Here is a 22136-nt window from a genome sequence, read left to right on the forward strand (position 1 = left end):
GGTAAAATGTCAGTGCCTCCACATAAAAAGGTTACCCTAGAAAGAGAAAGAACATAGTGTGACAATTACGTGGGTGTGCATAGTTACAAAAACTACTATATAAGTTACAACAGAGGGGGAGACTAGTGTGGGCAGTGAGTACCATCTATAGTCATTGCCAATAGTTCTGTGATTTTGGATGGCCTTGAATTCATTTAACAGTTAGGTTTTATCACCATGGTGGTTTTGTTGCAGTAACAATGCACAACTGCACTCAATCTATTTGGGGAAAGTGAACTTGGGCTTTTAGTGAGCTTTCACTTGTTAGCTATGGTAGTAGCATGGAGGGCACTAATTGGAATGTTGAACACACAGTTCCATCCCTTGTAGACTGGTCATGTGTCCATACTTCTTAAGATTTCCACTTCTTTATGTCCTTGCAAATTGTGTTCATTGCATCTGTGAAAAACAGCCCATCTGTAACAGAATTAAGAGCATTTTACAGTTTTCTTACTATAGTAAATTATCAAAGCAGTTTATAATAATAGTCAATGACCTTTCCAGTTAGATGAATTGATCCACCAAAAGTATAATCTTCCATAATCTGTTTTATTACTGAATGTCAGTTTTAAACTTACTGTCTTGGTCACTCTCTTTCGCTGAACATCTAATACTACTTTGATAGTAAATCTTTACAGAAGGGGCTGATATTTTCATTGAGAAGTTCTCTCTATGAACTGCACTTGAATAAAAGTCCATTCAGCCAATAACCCACACACCTAACCATTCCCAATAAAGCAGGGTAGTTGCCCATATGGTTTTCAGACTGTTTTAATGGGCATTCACACCTTTGGCACACAACAAACCTTTGGTTCTCTCTTTAATATACAAAACTGTGCCATCTGCACTATTCACCTTTCTAAACAAAGATATCAGTTTCCTGTGGCAATGTTCACCAGTGCATCACAAAGTGCTTTCTACAGGATTCTTAAACTTTGCAATGTGAGAAGAGTGATAGCAGTCGCCAGCCATGGGCTTGTAACTCCTGGTTCACCATACATGTAGCAAGCAATGTCTCCATCTGTGACCTCACTACACATGGCACTACCAACACTATTAACCATTATTTGCCAGAAAAGAAAATTTGTGCTGTAATTTAAATGGTGTCTCCAATGTGCCTTGTGTACTGCTTTCCATGGTTCTGTGGATTACGAAGACATGATTTTTTTGCATCCACGATCTTTCAAATACCAAGAGAATCTAAACTGTGCTGAAATATTTTGAATCCAGATTTCTAACTTCCATCAGGATCATCAGGATTTCCTTCCAGCGAGCCAGGTAGGAACTTTATGAACGATATGCCTACATTGGTTTCTGTCCTGGTATAGCTTTTCCCTCTTCACTACATCCCATTTTACTCTTCTCCTCTTGACCTTCCTTAACCTGGTCTGTCCATCTCTTTCTAGGCCACCCAACTGGTCTTCTTCCTGGTACCTCCATCTCCAAATACTGGTGTGGAGTTTGAGTCAAGTGCATTCACTTCACATGACCAAACCACTTGAGTCTCAAAGCACTCATTCTCCCCTCTGTAGTCAATTCACCTGCAGGTATCTCCTTACATAATCATTCCTGACTCAATCTCCTAGTTTTTTTGTAGAGCTGACCTAAGGAACTTAATTTCACATGCCTATATTTGACTCTCTTCTCTTTTATAACACAGGCCTCTAGACTATACATCCTGATTGACTGGAGATACATTTCATATATGGGCTGTTTGGCTCTTTGAGGGACTTCCTTGTCCCAGATTAGATTTCATACTTGGTGGAAGAAGTTAGATCCTTTTGTTATTCTGTTTAAGACTTAGTTTGGAACTTCCATCGTGTGATATGATGCTACCCAGATAATTGCTTTTCACACATTCAACCTTCTCCACTCCAGTAAGATGTGACAAGGTGTGGGTGTCATGCTCATCTTCATTGCCACTGTCTTGTTCCTATTCACAGTTAACTTGAATTTTTAAAATTTTGTGTTCCAGTAATCAAGTCTCCTCTGAACCTACATTTCCATCTCTCCCCAAATGGTGATGTCATCAGCAAAAACAAAAGCTTTGATCTTCTTTTTCTCCTTCCTAGGTCTCTTTCATGATTGTGTCCATAAGTGTAATGAAAAGTAAAGGGGAGAGGAAACTGGCTTGCTGAACACCTCTTTGTCTTAAACCATTTTGATCTTCCACCTCCTACTTGTACAATGCTCTCACAAGCATCGTACAGCATCTGGACTTTCTTAACTAATGTATCAGGAACATTGTTTTCTCAAACATTCCCATATTTTTATCCCTTGGTACACTGTCAAATGCTTTTCCAAATCCACGAATACTAATATAGAGTACTTTCCTTTTCCCAGTATTTCTCCATTAACTGAAGGAGGAATAAACTGAGATCCATTGTTCCCCTATTACTTTTGAACCCATGCTGTTGTTCCCCTAATTGGTGTTTTATAATTTTTCTGCAATCTTTTTTTTCCTATGACCTTCTCCATTATCTAAAGGCAGTGAGATTCCTTGGTAGTTGGTGCACTTCTTTCTACTACCTTTCTTGAACAATGGTATTATAATTCCTTTTCTCCATTCATACGGCACTTTTTCTTTCCATATCACCCCAAGCACCTGGTGTAACTATTGTATTTCATGGATTCCTGCAGCTTTAATCATATCTGCTGTCAGCTCACCTACTCCAGCTGCCTTCCCACTTTTAATCTGTTTCAGGGAATTCCCAGTTTCTAACCAAGAGATTGAATCCTGCTCTTCCCCTAGTTCAGAGACTTAAGTGTCACTTTCTTGTGCACGTTCCCCATTCAGTAAGATTTCAAAATAATTCATCTCTTCTCTGATATCTTCCATGTCCCTGATAATATCCCCATCGTCTGTTTCAATCGTTTTTATGTCTTCTCTATCAGATCTTTTACTTTTCAGTAACCCATATAGCAGATTTTGGTTCCCTTTGCTATCCTGCTCTAGTTGCTGGGTGAATATTTCCCAACTCTCCTCCTTTTTTCACAATTCTCTTTGCTTGGAATTTCTTTTGTTGGTATTTGTTCTCCAATGTTGTCACCTTGTGTTCATGTTCATCTTTTGGTACCAGCCCCTGGTTCCGATTTGTTCAAACTCCATGTCTTTGTTTGCCATATTACTTTTTTTTTATTGCATGTTTTACTCTATCATTCCACCAACTGGTTTCTTTGTCTTCAACTTAACCCTTTGTTTTTCTGCATATCTGCACAGCACTATTAACTTGGTATGACGTTAGTGTCCCTTACTTTTCCTCCAATTAATTTGTCTGTTAATATATAGTCTATAACTGTCTTAATTTGCCATCTCAACCATATCTAGTAATCTTATGGCTATCTTGTTTCTTGAAGAATGTATTCTTCACTAAAAGGTGATTCCTTATGCACAGATTTAGAATTTCTTCACCCTCAACATTTCGTCTTCCGTATCCAAAAGGGGCCCCCCCATCACCACCTCATATCCATTTCTATCCACGCCAATATGAGCATTCAGATCCCCAATTATCATAATGCTATTGTCTCTTACTTGGTCTTAAAGTTCAAGGAATTTAGTTGTTTTCTTCCTCTCTGCACCCTTGCTAAGGTGAGTAGACTTGGCGTATAGCAGAACTATTCTTTCCCAAGTTCACTCTTGCTCTTATTATCCTTTCACTTACAAAGCTCACATCCGTAACTGGATCAATGTCTTTGTAAAACACAAACCCCACTCCATTTTTGCCTCTTTATTGTGATCCTACCAGTATTATTTGTACCTCCCTCCCAACGATTTAGTTATTTTTCCCTTCAACTTGGTCTCGCTTAATCCAAGGATATGACTCTTTCTCCTCTCCATCATGCCTACAATCTCTTCAGTCTTTCCTGTCAAGGTTACTAGATTTAATTTTCCCACTCTCAACTTGTTTCTGACGGGTTCTAGTTTTCTGTTATTGTTTACTGTATCTTCTTGGGTTCTTTGGTTTTTCTTCAAGTTGTGAAGAGCTGTCATTCGTTCCAGGGTATCGAAGATGTCTACAGCTCATGAAATGCCCCACCATTACTTTCACATTATCTAGGCACCGTTACAAATACTTTAAAGATCACTGTCTGGCTACTTTCTTTTTCCCACTTGATGGGCAGCAGCGGTCTTGACAACCATTTGTGCATGCGTGAGTGCTGAAAACATAATTATTTAAAGTTTTAATATTTTTAATACATAAGGACTTCCCATTGTCATAGGTTGGTATAGTCGGCCGGACAGGAGCTGGTAAATCGTCAATCATCACAGCTCTCTTCCGTCTAGCACACACAACTGGGTCAGTTATTATTGATGGAATTGATACTAAACATATTGGGCTACAAGAATTTCGCCGAAAACTTTCAATAATTCCTCAAGAACCAGTTATTTTTTCTGGAACAATGCGCTCAAATCTGGATCCTTTTGATGAACATTCAGATGAGGAATTATGGCAAGCTTTGGAGGAGGTAAGTCTCTTTTCTGTACTATTGCTTTACATAATAAATAAAACATATAAATGCATGGTGTTGGCTTTGTGCGATACCTTATTTACCTTCATGTGCCTGTTGCAGTTGGAGTAGTTGTAGTCAGAGGTAGAGGACCAAAACTGCTTTAAAATTAAGGATTCCTGCACTTTTTTATGATTAACTTCTGTTACTGACATAATTATACTACATGAGCACCTTCTACATTCTGCATACAGAATAAGAGTAAAATGGTTTCTTTTGTCTCTGATTACATGCATCCATTGTTCATACAACTATTCTTTGGAAGTCTACACATTTCTAAAGCAGCTGGTCACCCACCGAATACTTACTTCCATGTCGGAGCATGTACACTATGTGATCAAAAGTATCTGAGCGGCCCCAAAAACAAATGTTTCTCATATTAGGTGCATTGTACTGCCACCAACTGCCAGGTACTCCATATCAGCCCCCCCAGGGGGTCCACAACGGATTTTGTGGATACGTGCGTGGCGAGCACGGGGCCCCGAGCCATTGCAGCCTTCTTTCTCTCCAGGGCTGCATTTCCTTTCCCCTCCTTTCCCCTCCTTTCCCCTCCTTTCCCCTCCTTTCCCCTCCTTTCCCCTCCTTTCCCCTCCTTTCCCCTCCTTTCCCCTCCTTTCCCCTCCTTTCCCCTCCTTTCCCCTCCTTTCCCCTCCTTTCCCCTCCTTGCTCCTTTCCCCGCGCCCTCTCTTGGTGTCCTTGCTTATGTTGGCCCCTGCTATCCTCCTGGTTCTGTTGGTTTTCCAATTCGGCTTTGTTGCATAATCATCTCCTCCTCCTGGCATTCCTTGGTCCCCCTCTGGGGTTTGACCTCCATTACAAAATTTCTCTTCCGTAGTGTGAGCCATTTGGGGAAGAGCACCTTACCTAGTGTCTCCGACGTGCGCCCTCCTAGTACATTCCACCTTTTCTTTCACGTCGTTGTCTGATACTAGGGTGCATAGCCAGCACGGTAGCCAGCCCGTGTGGTGGGGTCGCTATGTACCCTTTTGGTTCAGCCCCCTGAACACACAGGGATCACACTTCTGATACCTGAGCTGTAACCTCCTCATGCATGCCTTGGAGTGGTTGCTCGTCATCCTGGAGCATCGGAACTCCCGGCAATGGCCGCCGTGCCAGACGGCCCTTGCTGTGGCTGGGTGGCGCACGTGAGGAGAGCCCCTGATCGGAGTGGGTGGTATCAAGGCGGACGCTATGCAAATGAAACGCATACGGGTCCAGAACTCTGGCCGTTCTTCTGCGGCCGTGTCTCTGCGTGGAACTGATTCCTCAAGTGCTGCTTCTCTTGCCCCTTCGGCCTTCCGTTCCATGGCTACCCCCTGGGAAGAGGGTCAGGCCCGTCGGCTAGGGGCAAAACCTTTCCCCCGTTATCTAGTTTGCATCAGGACTGATGGAGATACTTTCACCAATACCAAACCTTTATTCTTTGTGGAGCAAATTGAAGACAAGTTTGGCGAAGTGGACTCCCTGAGCAAGATGCGGTCGGGTTTGTTGCTGATAAAAACTGCTTCAGCTGCCCAATCTGCGGCCCTTCGTGCCTGTACCCATCTTGGCACAATTCCCATGCCCATTACCCCCCCACCAGTCTCTAAATATGGTACACGGTGTGGTTTTTCACAGGGACCTCATCCTTCAAACTGATGAGGAACTTCGGGATAATCTTGGACGGCGGGGTGTTCACTTTGTTCAGCGTGTTCAGGAGGGTCCTAAAGACAATCGTATTGATACTGGTGCCTTTATCCTGGCCTTTGAAGGGATACCCTCCCTGAGAAAGTTAAGATTATGGTCTATCACTGTGATGTGAAGCCGTACATCCCACCTCCTGTGAGGTGTTTTAAGTGCTTGCGTTTTGGCCACATGTCTTCCCACTGTTCCCAGGCCCCTCTCTGTGGTGACTGTGGACCTCCACTCCATGAGGGGAGTCCCTGTGTTCCCCTACTGTATGTGTAAATTGTCATGGTAATCATTCTCCACGTTCACCAGATTGCCCAGTATATAGGAAGGAAAAAAAGATACGAGAGTATAAGTCCCTCGATCGTTTAACCTACACAGAGGCCCGTAAGAAATGTGCACGACTTCACCCTGTGTCCATGACATCTACGAGGGCAGTTCAATAAGTAATGCAACACATTTTTTTTCTCGGCCAATTTTCGTTGAAAAAACCGGAAATTTCTTGTGGAATATTTTCAAACATTCCCGCTTCATCTCGTATAGTTTCATTGACTTCCGACAGGTGGCAGCACTGTACGGAGCTGTTAAAATGGCGTCTGTAACGGATGTGCGTTGCAAACAACGGGCAGTGATCGAGTTTCTTTTGGCGGAAAAGCAGGGCATCTCAGATATTCATAGGCGCTTGCAGAATGTCTACGGTGATCTGGCAGTGGACAAAAGCACGGTGAGTCGTTGGGCAAAGCGTGTGTCATCATCGCCACAAGGTCAAGCAAGACTGTCTGATCTCCCGCGTGCGGGCCGGCCGTGCACAGCTGTGACTCCTGCAATGGCGGAGCGTGCGAACACACTCGTTCGAGATGATCGACGGATCACCATCAAACAACTCAGTGCTCAACTTGACATCTCTGTTGGTAGTGCTGTCACAATTGTTCACCAGTTGGGATATTCAAAGGTTTGTTCCCGCTGGGTCCCTCGTTGTCTAAACGAACACCATAAAGAGCAAAGGAGAACCATCTGTGCGGAATTGCTTGCTCGTTATGTGGCTGAGGGTGACAATTTCTTGTCAAAGATTGTTACAGGCGATGAAACATGGGTTCATCACTTTGAACCTGAAACAAAACGGCAATCAATGGAGTGGCGCCACACCCACTCCCCTACCAAGAAAAAGTTTAAAGCCATACCCTCAGCCGGTAAAGTCATGGTTACAGTCTTCTGGGACGCTGAAGGCGTTATTCTGTTCGATGTCCTTCCCCATGGTCAAACGATCAACTTTGAAGTGTATTGTGCTACTCTTCAGAAATTGAAGAAACGACTTCAGCGTGTTCGTAGGCACAAAAATCAGAACGAACTTCTCCTTCTTCATGACAACGCAAGACCTCACACAAGTCTTCGCACCCGAGAGGAGCTCACAAAACTTCAGTGAACTGTTCTTCCTCATGCACCCTACAGCCCCGATATCGCACCGTCGGATTTCCATATGTTTGGCCCAATGAAGGACGCAATCCGTGGGACGCACTACGCGGATGATGAAGAAGTTATTGACGCAGTACGACGTTGGCTCCGACATCGACCAGTGGAATGGTACCGTGCAGGCATACAGGCCCTCATTTCAAGGTGGCGTAAGGCCGTAGCATTGAATGGAGATTACGTTGAAAAATAGTGTTGTGTAGCTAAAAGATTGGGGAATAACATAGTGTATTTCAATGCTGAATAAAACAACCCCTGATTCAGAATAAAAAGTGTTGCATTACTTATTGAACTGCCCTCGTAGTTACGCCTTGGTTACATCTTTACCCCTTCCTCCCCCTTCCTCCCCCTTCCTCCCCCTTCCTCCCCCTTCCTCCCCCTTCCTCCCCCTTCCTCCCCCTTCCTCCCCCTTCCTCCCCCTTCCTCCCCCTTCCTCCCCCTTCCTCCCCCTTCCTCCCCCTTCCTCCCCCTTCCTCCCCCTTCCTCCCCCTTCCTCCCCCTTCCTCCCCCTTCCTCCCCCTTCCTCCCCCTTCCTCCCCTGAGGCTCCCACACCTTCTCCTATGGGCGCTGCTCCCCCTCCCCAGCCGGAAAAGTGTCCCACTCCTTCGGCGTCTGCCGGTCAAGGGTGCCTCTCCCGGGATGCCCCTTCCTGACACCTTCCAGGCCAAAGGTCTACTGCCGCGCGACGGCCGCGGTCTGCCGGCCCCCAGGTCGCCCGGTCTCTTTCTGTTCCTGATCTTGCTGCAGGTGGCTCCTTTATGCCGCACAGCCCTCCTCGATCTCAGCCTGAAAAGAAGAAGACACCTAAGTCCCGGGACAGAGCCTCTAGTGTCACCGGAGGTCCCTTCCCAGACTTCACAACCGGATTCTGACCTGTCGTTCATGGATGTCGCCACCTCCTTGTTGGTGACGGGTGGGGACCCGGCGGTATGACTGGATTTAGCATGTTCAGCCCCCATTTAAACTATCGTTCTGTGGTTCTCCAATGGAATTGTAATGGATACTATTGTCACCTTCCGGAATTGAAATCCCTTCTTTCGTCCTACTCTGCAGCTTGTGTGGTTCTCCAGGAATCTCATTTTACTGATGCTCTCACCGACCCTCCGTGGGTTCCGTGTTTTCTGTCGAAATCAGGTCGGACCCCTGCGGGCTTCTGGTGGCGTTTGTACGTTGGTCCATACAGACATTGCTAGCATGTGGATTCCTCCTCAAACTGTAGTGGAAGCGGTTGCTGTTAGGGTCCACTTAGACTCTGCGGTCACAGTTTGCAATCTTTATCTCCTTCCTGACAGGACTCTTACACCTGCTGCCTTAACTGCCCTTCTACAGCAACTTCCTCCTCCCTTCCTCCTCCTTGGGGATTTTAATGCTCATCATCTCTTGTGGGGCAGTGCCTTTCCATCTAGACAAGGTCTTCTTATAGACCAATTTATTGCAGACCACGACCTGTGCCTTCTTAATGATGGCTCCCCTACTCATTTCAGTGCCGGTCATGGTACCTTTTCTGCCATTGATCTTTCTCTTTCTTCTCCCTCTATCCTCCCTTCATTACACTGGTCGCCACACGACGACCTTTGTGATAGTGACCATTTCCCGTTCATTATCACGCTCCCTTCCCGCTCCCTGATGGACAGGTTACCTCGTTGGTCTTTCCAACGCGCCGAGTGGCCTCTATACACTGGACAGGTCACGTTTTCTCCCTCTTTGTCGGGTTGTATTGATGACGTCCTACGTGACGTGTCTGACGTGATTGTTCGCGCTGCTAGCCTTGCTGTCCCGCGCTCATATGGGCCATTTCATCGCCTGCAAGTCCCGTGGTGGAGAAAAGCCATTGCCATTGCCATCCGTGATCGCCGTCGAGCTTTGAAACACTTTAAGAGGCACCCATCCGTAGCCAGCTTTACTACCTTTAAACGCCTTCACACTAAAGCCCGTTATTTAATCAAACAGAGCAAGCGGATATGTTGGGAACGATTAGTTTCTTCCCTCGGTTCTACTGTGCCTCTGTCACGGGTATGGGCTACACTTCGCTCTCTCCAAGGTTGCCATCGGCAGTCCACCCTCCCAGGCCTTCACCTCCCAGATGGCCTTTCTACAGACCCATTAGTTCTTGCAGAACATCTTGCGACCCATTTTGCAGTGGCATCAGTGTCAGCATCCTATCCAGCTGCTTTCCTTCACCAAAAACAGTGGGCTGAAGCTTCCTCCTTATGTTTCACCCCTTGCGAGTCAGAATCTTACAACGAACCTTTTACTGAATGGGAATTTCTTTCTGCTCTATCTTCTCATGATACGGCCCCTGGCCCAGATTCCATTCATAACCAACTGCTTCAACATCTCAGTGCTCCACAACGGCGACGTCTTCTTCGAGTGTTTAACCGTATCTGGCTCCAGGGTGACTTCCCTTCTCAGTGGAGGGATAGCATTGTGGTTCCTGTCCTTAAGCCTGGTAAGAACCCCCTATCTGTTGACAGCTATCGGCCAATTAGTTTGACCAATGTTGTTTGTAAGTTACTTGAACGGATGGTAGCCCGTCGGCTCACTTGGGTCCTCAAATCTCGGGATCTATTGTCCCCTTACCAGTGTGGCTTTCGAGAGGGACGATCTCCAATCGATCATTTACTTCGCTTGGAATCCGCAGTTCAGCAGGCTTTTTCCCAGCGCCGCCATTTGGTTGCAGTGTTTTTTGACCTTCGCAAGGCATATGACACGGCCTGGTGCCATCACATCTTACTTACCCTTCATCAGTGGGGTCTTCGGGGCCCACTTCCGATTTTTATCTGCCAGTTCCTGATCCATCGGTCATTCAGAGTTCGGGTTGGTACTGCTTGTAGTTCTCCACGGACCCAGGAGACGGGCATCCCACAGGGTTCTGTCTTGAGTGTCCTTCTTTTCCTCATTGCTATCGATGAACTTGTGGCCTCTGTCGGTCCCTTGGTCGCCCCTGCCCTGTATGTGGATGATTTCTGCATTTGGGTTAGATCCTCCTCGATGGCATCTGCAGAACAGCAGCTCCAGGTAGCTATACGGCGTGCCTCTGCGTGGACCCTCTCACACGGGTTTAAATTCTCTCCTTTAAAATCGCGAGTGGTCCACTTCTGTCACCGTACTACGGTCCACCCTGATCCAGAGCTCTATCTCGCTGCACAACGATTGCCTGTGGTTTCACAGTTTCGTTTCCTGGGTCTTCTTTTCGACAAAAAGCTCACTTGGCTGCCCCATATCAGACTCCTGAAGGTAGGATGTTTCCGTAAACTCAATTTCCTTCCCTTCCTTGCCCACTCCTCTTGGGGTGCGGACCGTTCCCTCCTTCTCCGTCTTTATTGTGCTCTAGTTCTGTCTTGCTTGGACTATGGTTGTCAAGTTTATGGTTCAGCTGCTCCTTCCACACTGCATGTGCTGGATCCAGTCCACCATCGTGGTATCCATTTGGCCACCGGTGCCTTCCCTACTAGCCCTGTTGATAGTCTCCTGGTTGAAGCTGGGATCCCCCCCCCCCCCTTTCTGTTCGGCGGTCCCAGCTTCTGGTGTCTTATGCACTCACTATCCGTTCCTCTCCAACTCATCCTTCCTATTCTATCCTGTTCCCAGACCATGGACGTCGCCCACCTGACTCCCGCCCTCGGGCAGGTTTACCAGTTGGGCTGCGCCTTGCGTCTCTTTGCCGTGATTTTCAGCTTCCTTCTTTGTCCTGTCTTCCTCGCTCCCTCCCCTCCACCCCTCCTTGGTTAGTTCCTCGGCCTCGAATTCAGATGGATCTCCACCAAGGTCCGAAAGATTCCATCCCCCCGGTGGTGTTCCGTTCCTTTTTCCGACAAATTTTATGGGAGTTTCGGGATGCTGTTGTTTTTTACACTGATGGCTCTAAATCTGCTGATCATGTTGGGTATGCCTTCACGTCGTCTGTTGGAATGGAAAGTCATCTGCTGCCACCTACATGTGGGGTGTTTACTGCGGAATTGATGGCAATTTCCCAGGCCCTTACCTTTATTAAACAGTCCCAACACAACCGCGTTTTGTTATGTACGGACTTGATGAGTGGCCTTCTTGCTATTTACCGGTGTTTTTTGCGCCATCCCTTGGTCTCTGCCATCCATGACCATCTCGCTGATATTCACTGTGCTGCTTGTCCCATTGACTTCCTTTGGGTCTCTGGCCATGTGGGTATCCCGGGTAATGAGCTCGCTGATAGTTTGGCTGGGGGAGCAGTCACTTACCCCCCGTTTTCTGTAACCCCTCCTGCAGCGGATTTACGGCTTCACATCAAATCCCACTTCGCGCAGTCATGGGCCAATTCTTGGGAGGCTGCTTCCCTGTCTAATAAACTTCGTGCAATTAAGGTGACACCAGGCCCGTGGCATTCTTCCTTTCGCCTCTCCCGAAAGGACTCGACCACACTGTGTCTTCTCCGCATTGGCCATATCAGGCTGACCCATGGTTTTCTTTTGCGTGATGAGCCACCCCCACTATGTGGTTGTGGAGCCTTCCAGTCAGTGACCCACATTTTGGTTGAATGCCCCCTTCTTTTGGCTCTCCGTGCTAAGTACAGACTCCCCCACACTTTACCTTTGATGTTGGCTGACGATTCCCGGATGGTCTCTCTGGTTCTCAGTTTCCTTCGGAAAAGTGGTTTTTATTCTCAGTTTTAAGGTTTTTAATCTCTCTGGTGTTGGGGCAGGGCAGTGAGTGTTTGGGTGTCTCCCAGTGTAAGCAGTGTTCGGAGATTCCCGATTCACCTCCCAGACTGAAATCCTCTTTTCTTCCCCTTTTACTCTGTTTTTACCCTTTTTTTGAGGCTTGGTTAGTCTTTCTATTCCCATACGTACTTTCTGCATTATAGCAGTTGTACCTTTTAAGTCACAGGTGGTCTTGCCTATGCTGCTTCAGCATAGTGTTGGGTTCGTTCTCTTGCTGACTTCCCCCATTTTGTTTTTTACCAATGACAACTTGACTGCCCTTTTACGTTTTTAACTTTTTCCGTTTTATTGTTCTGACTTTCCTGAGATGTCCCATTAGTGGAATGGAGCATATTTGAAACAAGGGACTGATGACCTTGCTGTTTGGTCCCTTAAACCTCAAACAACCAAACCAATCCGTATCAGCAACCTCACTTGTCATTAGACATCGTGAGAGAGCAGAATTGGGCACTCCGCAGAACTTGTGGACCTCAAACATGGTCAGGTGATTGGGTGTCACATGTCATACTTTTGTACATGAGATTTCCACACTCCCAAACATCCCTAGGTCCACTGTTTCCGATGTGATAGTAAAGTGGAAATGTGAAGGAACACGCACAGCACAAAAGCATACAGGCCGACCTCGTCTGTTGATTTGGCAGAGATTGCAGACAGTTGAAGAGGGTCGTAAAGTGTAATAGGCAGACATCTATCCAGACCATCACACAGGAATTTCTAACTGCATCAGGATCCACTGAAAGTACTATAACATTTAGGCAGGAGGTGAGAAAAACTTGGATGTCATGGTTGAGAGACTGCTCGTAAGCCACACATCATGCTGGTAAATGCCAAACACCACCTCGCTTGGTGTAAGGAGCATAAACATTGGATGATTGAAACAGTGCAAAAATGTTGTGTGGAGTGAGAAATCATGGTACACAATGTGGCAATCCAATGGCAGGGTGTGGGTGTGGGTATGGCAAATGCCCGGTGAGTTATCTGCCAGCGTGTATAGTGTCAACAATAAAATTCAGAGGTGGTGGTGTTATGGTGTGGTAGTGTTTTTCATGGAGGCAGCTTGCACTCCTTGTTGTTTAGTGTGGCACTATAACAGTACAGACCTACATTGATGTTTTAAGCACCTTCTTGCTTCCCACTGTTAAAAAGCAATTTGGGGATTGTGATTGCATCTTTCTGCATGCTCGAGCACATGTTCACAATGCATGGCCTGTGGCAGAGTGATTACATGACAATAACATCCATGTAATGGACTGACCTGCCGAGTTCCGACTTGAAACGTACAGAACACCTCTGGGATGTTTTGGAACACCCACTTTGTACCAGACCTCACCAACTGACATGCATACCTTTCCTCAGTGCAGCACTCCACGAAGAATGGGCTGCCATTCCTCAAGAAACCTTCCAGCACCTGGTTAAACTTATGCCTGCAAGAGTGGAAGCTGTCATGAAGGCTGAGGGTGGGCCAACACCATATTGAATTCCAGCATCACTGATGGAGGGCATCAGGAACTTGTAAGTCATTTTCAGTCAGGTGTCCGGATACTTTTGATCGCATAGTGTATTTCCTCTCACGAAGTTGTTGTGATTGCTGTCCCATGTTGAACATCAATGTCTTCCCTTGATGCAGTTCACCACATACAAAATAAAAGCACCTCCACGAGCTGTACCTTTACACTTCACATCTTATTTTATAACTTACAGTTGAGAGTATCAGTTTCAGGAAGAAAATGAAGTGTTATGTATCAGCAAAATATTGTTGAGAATTGTCACCTTTTCTGACACAATTTATACACTCAAAATTCTGTAGTAAATAGGCATTTTGTAGATTTCTAGTTAACACATTACTGCTAGTAAGTAATGAGCCACTGCTTCAAGACTTCATGTAGCTGACAATCACTAAACCACAGTCCAGTGTATGACTAGCCACAACTTAGATTACACAAAAGGCGAAGATTCTTAAAACTACACATGATGGAAGTGTTCACCAATAACAAGTAAACTGTAGAAGTTCATCTATAAAACTAAAATCTAACTAGTTTGAATAAGCTTTTTTCATTATGCACTTAAATTTTTACCAATGTTTCCGTGTGCTATTTGTCAGTATGGCACATCAGATGAACTGATTTAGGAAATAGCAGAATGCTCACTATTGCGAAATCTTTCTAATTACATGCACCTGAGGAACAAATGTAATTTCTGAAGTTACCTGAAACAAAGTGAAAGTAGAAATCACTGCAAGAATTATGGATAGTAAAGTTTTCTTCAAATAGCAGAGAAAACAATGGTAACAAACCTGTAAATTTCAGTAATCTATGGCAACTTCATGGCTCTGGAACAGAATGAAATTGTACAGCACTTCTTTGCCAAGTAAACACCATTCATAAATAGCAAGTGACATTTCTGAACCAAGTACTTAAATTATACATGACTAATTCTCTTGATTCACTATACTGTGGGGTTAGAATTTCAAAAGGTGCTTAGAGTGTAGTGTGTACTCTTCAGTTTAACATTATATTGCTGTTCACACCAAGCAACTTGGTCACACTGGTGCCTCTGGCACTGACTCCTATGCACACACAAATACTGAGTAAGATCAAACAATGGAAAACCAAGGATGGAATAATGACAATATTACTTAAAGGATAGATCGCTACTCACCATATAGAGATGTTGCCTCCTCTATATGGTGAGTAGTAATCTATCCTTTACATAATATTGTCAATAAGTACTGCCTAAATATTTTTTTTTACTTATAAAATGTATTTTATTCTTATTTGGTAATCCACTGTAAGTTACTTGTTGTGGCTGGTGTACCCAGAAATTGGTGCCCCCCCCCCCCCCTCCTCCTCCTCCAAAAAGACACCAAAAAAGCACAAAATCCTGGATGAACTAACAATGCCTGCAACAGTACAGGAATTTGGACCGCACCAAGAAACCAAACACAGTGCAAATAGTGAGTTTGAATCCCATTCAATTCAAAACAGCCTAGGACAAATATTTTCATAAGTTCAGCATTTTCCGTACTGGTGACATTCTGCCAGTTGTCTGCAAAGTGTTACTGTGATGCGAAGTACGGGAAATTGTATTTAACATAGGAGCCTGCTGGGTGCAGAATGTAAGGACAATAGGTTACTGTAAGTTGGGGCTGAAATAATTTCAGGAGTGGAGAATGTATTGTAAGGATCACTCCCATAAGCAGAGTTCAGAAAAGCTGGTGGTGGGGAGGATCACAGTTTCATCTGAAGAACTATTAGCAAGTTCACACAGTTTTCAGAGTCAAACATCTTTGATTCACATACTGCCTACAGAAATTGAAAACACATCTCAACCTTTCCAGCTCACATTTTGACAGTTTCCACAATGAGAAAAATTGACTTTTTCAAGTCCTTCATAATGAATTTACATTATGTTATCAGGTTACAAGTTGTTAGTGGGCAAGCAAATGAAGAGTTTAGTAAACTGGAAGACTGTGACAAGTTATGTTTCCTAAAGAATGCCCAAAACATTGCACTGCAGCTTCAAACATGCGATAGAAAAGGTGCGCTTATCAAGTGCACCACCAAAAAGTTTTAAGATTCTAGACTGGTATTATCTATTCAGAGAATAGAAGCTGTGTTGATATTTTGAAGGTTGCAAAAGTGATGCTGTTATGTCTGTGTAGTGGTTCCACCTGCTTCCTTTATTTTGTTTGTTGTCCTCGGGGTAGACGTACTGCGTTGCTACACTGGTTGAAGAATGGGGTTTGTAATTTGGACACTGATGACGGTAAATAATGTAGCCAACAGATCCACAGTTATGTTTTAGTGTCTTACTTTTGCTGTTTGTAGCCCCCCAATAATACACAATGATATGGCCAGTGCACTATTGTTTAACCTTCGATAAACCTCAATAGTCTGCAGGCAACCTCCGCATGCTGCAACAATAGTTAACTATTGAACATCTACGAGCAGTAAAAACCTAACCACAAAGTTCCAGTTCTTGAAGAATAGAAAGGTATATATGGAGCAGACACTGTTATTGTTTTTACACATGGCCTGATTGTTTAACACTTACTCTACAGTGAAGTTTAAGCATTGTTGTTCTAACCAACACAGGTTCCTTGTCTGAAACTCGGCCTTGGACTGACTGTCTCATGACCAAAAATCGGGCCCTTACATATCGCCCTTACATATCATAACAATATTACTAAACATTGTTCAAAGTTTAATTTACAGAAATTACAATTGAAACTTAACTCATTAATTGAACACATCAAAAAAATTCATTCCTTTTAAGTTTCTTCTACTGTAAGAGTTGGGCCAAATTATTTGTTTAAATCATGAAATTAGCAAATATTGTTATGCAAACAATACTTTGGCAAAACTGTCAATTACTTTGGAATTAATTAAGGGCTGGCTTTGCTAACATGTTTTTAAATAGAGCCAAATAGATACTTTAAGATTACTAGTCTTACAAATGTTTATAATTAGTATAGAATTTATATTTGTTTATATGTCAGAATTTGTTACGAAACAATTACTGATTTCACCCTATAACAAAAGATACTAACTAGGAACAATTGAAATAAATTAGAAGATCAATTATACACATAAAACTAAGCACAAAATTAGATCTGGTGTTACATTCTTTCAAAATGAGGGCCAGTCTTTCTCTTTTATGAAAATGCAGATTATACTCGCGTATGTTAATGATAATTTTTTCAAAAATGAAAAAAACGAATTGAAGTAGGCAGATGGCAAAATGAGGGGAATTAAAACTATCCCAGCTTGCTTCGTCACATCTGGCAAAATTATTTAGTACACAAGTGGAAAGTTCTACAGTAAGAAAATGACAACCCACATTTAGACAACAATGGTACTGACGATTACTGGCAGCAGCACATCTCAAGAATATCATCCATAGATTTTAAAGTAACAAAAGGCTTCTGTTACTGACCCTTGGAAATACGGGCACAAAGAGAGAATATTCCATCTGGAAACATACATAAGAAAAGGCAGAGATGACCAAAAGCTTTTTAAACATTGTTTTGACTTCTGGAATTTTCTTTCTGTGTCCAGAGCCTCAGCTATTTAAGTATGGGCAGCAAGATGATTCTAATTATACTGTTTATAAAGAAAAATGTGAAAGAAATAGAACTTGAAAAAAAAGAGAACTACTCTGAAAGAAATGAAAAAGAATTCATTCTATCTAAGAAGAAATGAAGAACTTCTCTCGTGCTTCAGATAAACTGAAGAAAGAAACCAAAAAAATAATTTAAAGACAGAGAAATGGGCCAGGGTATGCTAGAGGGTGCACAAATTGTGCAAGTAGAGGAAAGAGTTAAAGAAAGGGAGGTGGAAATGATTCAGACAAACCTAGAGAAAAGAAAATAAACTATGGATACTCCATTTTTGGTTAAGATTCCTCAAACAGGAATCCAAAAATATTTGGTTGATCTTTTTCCTATATGTAAGTGTAGAATGTCGTTAATTGTAAAAAATGTGGTTTAATTTTGTTTGTGAATTAATATTACCAATACTGAGATACCGATATACCTGCATACATTATTAAATTTGAAGGAAAAAATGGCTATAATCTATCTACGATCATAATACAGAAATTCATTGTGATCTTTGTTCTTCTTGGTAGGGATTATCAAAAATGGAAAGAATTCATTTGTGCCATATCTGTTTATTGAAATACTTTGTCACCTTTTTCACTGTGCTTTCTCTTTCTGATAAAGAAAGGTCAGGTCACCGAGTATCATGATGACAGGCACATATCTTGTGTAATGAGAATGAGATAATACGAAAATGTGGTTTCAGAGGAGATGATCATATCTGGATAGAAGCTGATACAATGCTACCAATGACAGAGTTAAAAGTAAAGATGGATTATGAGGAGAAATGAGGCAAACAGTACAATAAATAGTAAAAGAGTAAGGAGGGAAGGAGAATTAAGACGAAAAATAAAAAGCAAATAATGAAAAACAGAGTGGGAGTATGGTCTCCCTGAGAAACAGTTCCAAACATATGGTAATTTCTTTTGTATGCTTGTTGGCAGTACCATGAATTCTACTTCCTGATTGTATAAGGGGCAGTCAAATGAAGAGAGAGATGGAAAAGCATAAGTAAACTGATAATTATTTCAAAAGTAATCACCATAACTGTGGATACATTTCACCATAATTGTGGATATATTCATCCCATTGAGAGACAAGACAATGCCTTCATGGAAAAATGTTTGTGGTTGCCCTTGGAACCATATTTGTACCCTGGCATACACCTCATCATCAAGTGAATAGACAGCAATGAATGTCTTTCTTCTGGGCTCCAAAAATATTAAAATAGCATGGTGTCATCATTTTGAGCTGGAGAGCAAATGTCAGAGCCACAATAAAAGCACACAGATTCACTGCCATGAAAACAATTGAAAGCTGTACACGCCAGCTTTCGGTGCACCATAATGACATCTCTCTTTGACTGAAAGGGCCCTCTACTCATTGACTTTCTGGAACAACGTGCCACAATTAACGAACACGGCATGTGGTCACTTTGCAGAAACTGAAATGTGTCCAGTCCAAACGCCCAGAAATGTTCATGGACACCATCATTCTGTTGCAAGATAATGCCCACCCACATATTGCCAAGGTTGTTTAGACGATGCTGCGGAAATTTTTCTGGGAAGCTCTTATACATAATCTATGCAGTCTTTCTCTTCCTGTGTGATTTCCATGTTTTTGGAGTCCTGAAGACTATTTGCTTCAGGCAGAGAGGTGCACACCTGGCTTCCAGAGGCAATTGTAAAAAATTTTTCCATGAAGCCCTTGTCTTGTCTCACAGTGGCATAAATGTATTTAATTATGGCAATTACTTTTTGAATAATATAGTTTACTTTTTCATCAGTCTCATTTTCATTTGACTATCCACTGTAAATTCTAGCAAACAGTTCTCTCCATCTCATAGTAATAACCCATAATAGCATTTCTTTCTGTAATATATCCAGTAATACAGAGATGACACTTGAGGGGTGGTGGTGGTAAATAATCATTTGTCAATAATGAAACAGCAAGTCTGATGTCTCTAATCCATATTAACAGATGTATATGAACAAAAAAAGCCAACCATGTCCCATACACAAAGTAATTTTTCATGGTGGCATTTAAAGACTAATAATCAATAAATAGCTACACAATTAGTGTCTTTCTCTTGTTAACTATCAGCAATAAGCATATTTATGCAAATGTACTTTCAGAAAGGATGAGTAGCACAAAAAATTGTATGAACATTCTACATACCAAAGAGATGCATAACAGCATTGTAATAAGGTAAGTTAAAATACTTGTCCATATTGTGAAATCACATTTTATAACTGTATCTAATCAAAACACCTGGATTTAGTTTCTCAGAGCAATCACAACACAATTACTTGCTCCACAGACCAAGTGTGCTACTGTCATTCTAATTTTGTTTTCAGGTGGATCTGAAAGATACAGTAATAGAATCTGAGAATGGTCTCAGTTGGCAGATGACAGAAGGTGGATCAAATTTTAGTGCTGGGCAGAAGCAACTAGTTTGCTTAGCAAGAGCAATAATCAGGAAAAACAAGATACTGATACTGGATGAAGCTACAGCTAATGTTGACCCCAGGTGAAATACATAACTAAGTGATTTTCAGTGTTATCACAGTTGCTCTTGTTAAAGATTGAATGTCAGCTGCTCTTACTTGATTCCTGCAAAATATTATTTCAGTTGTTTTGTTTAGAATGAAAAGTACTATAGCAGAAATTTTATGGAAGAGGAAGAATGGGCTTTTGATGGCACTTTTTTCAATTTGTTGAAGCTGGCAATTCACTACAGTACGTTCTTGAAATGTGCCACATTTACAGGAAACATTTTTCACTTATTGTAAAATACCGATGTGATATCAATGGATTTACTTTCAAATATTATTCAATTTTAATGGCCAAAACAACCCTGGACAACTAGTAAGATTTTCACATATATCTATGGTTGTATATTTCTATGGTTGAATTTTAACTCTGCTATCCAGCCATGTTAGCCTACTCTGTTCATTACAGTGATGTTTAATAACATTCCCAATTACAAAGACCAAAGGTACAGTTAGCATGATGTCAAATGCTGCTTTTCCCCATTGTGAATGTTGAAAAACTGGTGAACAGTCAATGTGCATCAAGACATGAAAAGCACATAGCAAATGATCTGGCCTGCACTGAGGATGTTAGTGTTTCTCAACCAAATTGCTGAAGTGTGGGAGTTGGTGTTACCATGCAACAGGATGATTCTGTCATACAACATTCAGACAACAAACAGCAAAGTCAATGCTGAAAACATCCCACGTCTCCCCGGGCAAAGAACAACAAAGTTGAGACTGCACGGGCCTTCTGCTCATTGAGATCCTAAAGTGTGATGCATGATAAAGTTAAAATGCCCAGTAATGCTGTCAGACTGAATTGCCATGCTGCATGATAATTACTTCCCCCATAGACACAACTGGATGAAGGCTGTGATTCAGCGATTTGGCTAGGAAACACTGTAATGTGCTCCTTGCAACCCGGGTCTTTCACACTGTGATTTTCACATCTTTGACAGCCTGAACAAACTCATGTATGTCAGTTTGTAAGGCGTGAAAGTGGGTGCTGTTGTGAACTGTCAGCAGCCGTCTGCACTCTACAAAATAGGAATTGATTGTCTCCTCTCCTAGTGTGTGAAATGTCTTGATGCATGTTTCAATTATTTTTCAAAGGAACACATTGAAACAGCCCTCCAATAATTAAATGCCATAAGACAATAATTCCGGTGAGACAAAGTTTTTATGTAGTATTAGATTTGATAAAGCAACAGAAATATATTCCTTTCCAGAACTGATGAGTTCATACAACATACCATCAGAGAGAAATTTGTGGACTGCACAGTGTTGACAATTGCCCACCGTTTGCACACAGTCATGGACAGTGACAAAGTGCTTGTAATGGATTCTGGAAGTGTTGTTGTAAGTATTACAACTATTTCCAATATGCTAGTCATCATCATTGCATAACTGCACAAACAAAACAATGAATTAAATACTCTCACATTATTTGAGTGAGGGTTTAACTTGATTTGACCTCGGCTTACCATGTTCATGTGCAATGAGATCATCATATGGTAGCTTCACTTTCTAGTTTAATCAAAGTACTGAAGTTGCATCTTGAATTTAAAACATCTGCTTTTCTGAAAAAAATACTCAAATTGTTTTTGTTAAATTTTTAAGGAATTTGACCACCCGTACATACTGCTGCAAAACAAGAAGGGGATCTTCTTCAGGATGGTGCAACAGACTGGAAAAACAATGGCAGACCAATTGTATACAGTAGCAGAGGAGGTATGAATGAATGTTTTATAATATACAACACTCTCAGCAGTTACTGTCACACATAAAAAGCTATTCATTACATTTGCCTTTGGTTAGTGAAATTTGTATCATAAGTTAGACTTACCTGTAATTTTAAACAATAATACTGATGGAAGATCGATGAAATTTGTATCATAAGCTCAGGAGGAGCAATGCGAACAGTGACAGTGACTGCAGGGCTACCCCACTGGTGTTACCAGTGTCATCATCACAACCACACTCAAATGTCCTGTCAACACCTGGCCAAATGTGTAACCTGTGGTAGGAATGCTCATGAGGGCAATTGTCTGCCGCCTACTCCCCACTGTATCAATTGCAATGGCGACCATGTCGCCTCCACCCAAGATTGTCCTGTGTATTGG

At 42.6% G+C, this 22136-nt stretch overlaps 1 protein-coding gene across 1 annotated transcript in view; it reads left to right on the plus strand.

The window, feature by feature from the left end:
• Window positions 1-21750, plus strand: part of LOC126234964 (ATP-binding cassette sub-family C member 4-like) — an 83766-nt gene extending 62016 nt beyond the window's left edge. Inside the window, exons 21-24 of the mRNA XM_049943702.1 lie at window positions 4261-4506; window positions 19837-20009; window positions 21243-21372; window positions 21634-21750. Coding sequence (XP_049799659.1) covers window positions 4261-4506; window positions 19837-20009; window positions 21243-21372; window positions 21634-21750 — 666 coding nt within the window. The remainder of the gene's footprint in view (window positions 1-4260; window positions 4507-19836; window positions 20010-21242; window positions 21373-21633) is intronic.
• Window positions 21751-22136: the final 386 nt, after the last annotated feature.

This window comes from Schistocerca nitens, chromosome 2, assembly GCF_023898315.1.
Source record: "Schistocerca nitens isolate TAMUIC-IGC-003100 chromosome 2, iqSchNite1.1, whole genome shotgun sequence".
Lineage (NCBI taxonomy): Eukaryota > Metazoa > Arthropoda > Insecta > Orthoptera > Acrididae > Schistocerca > Schistocerca nitens.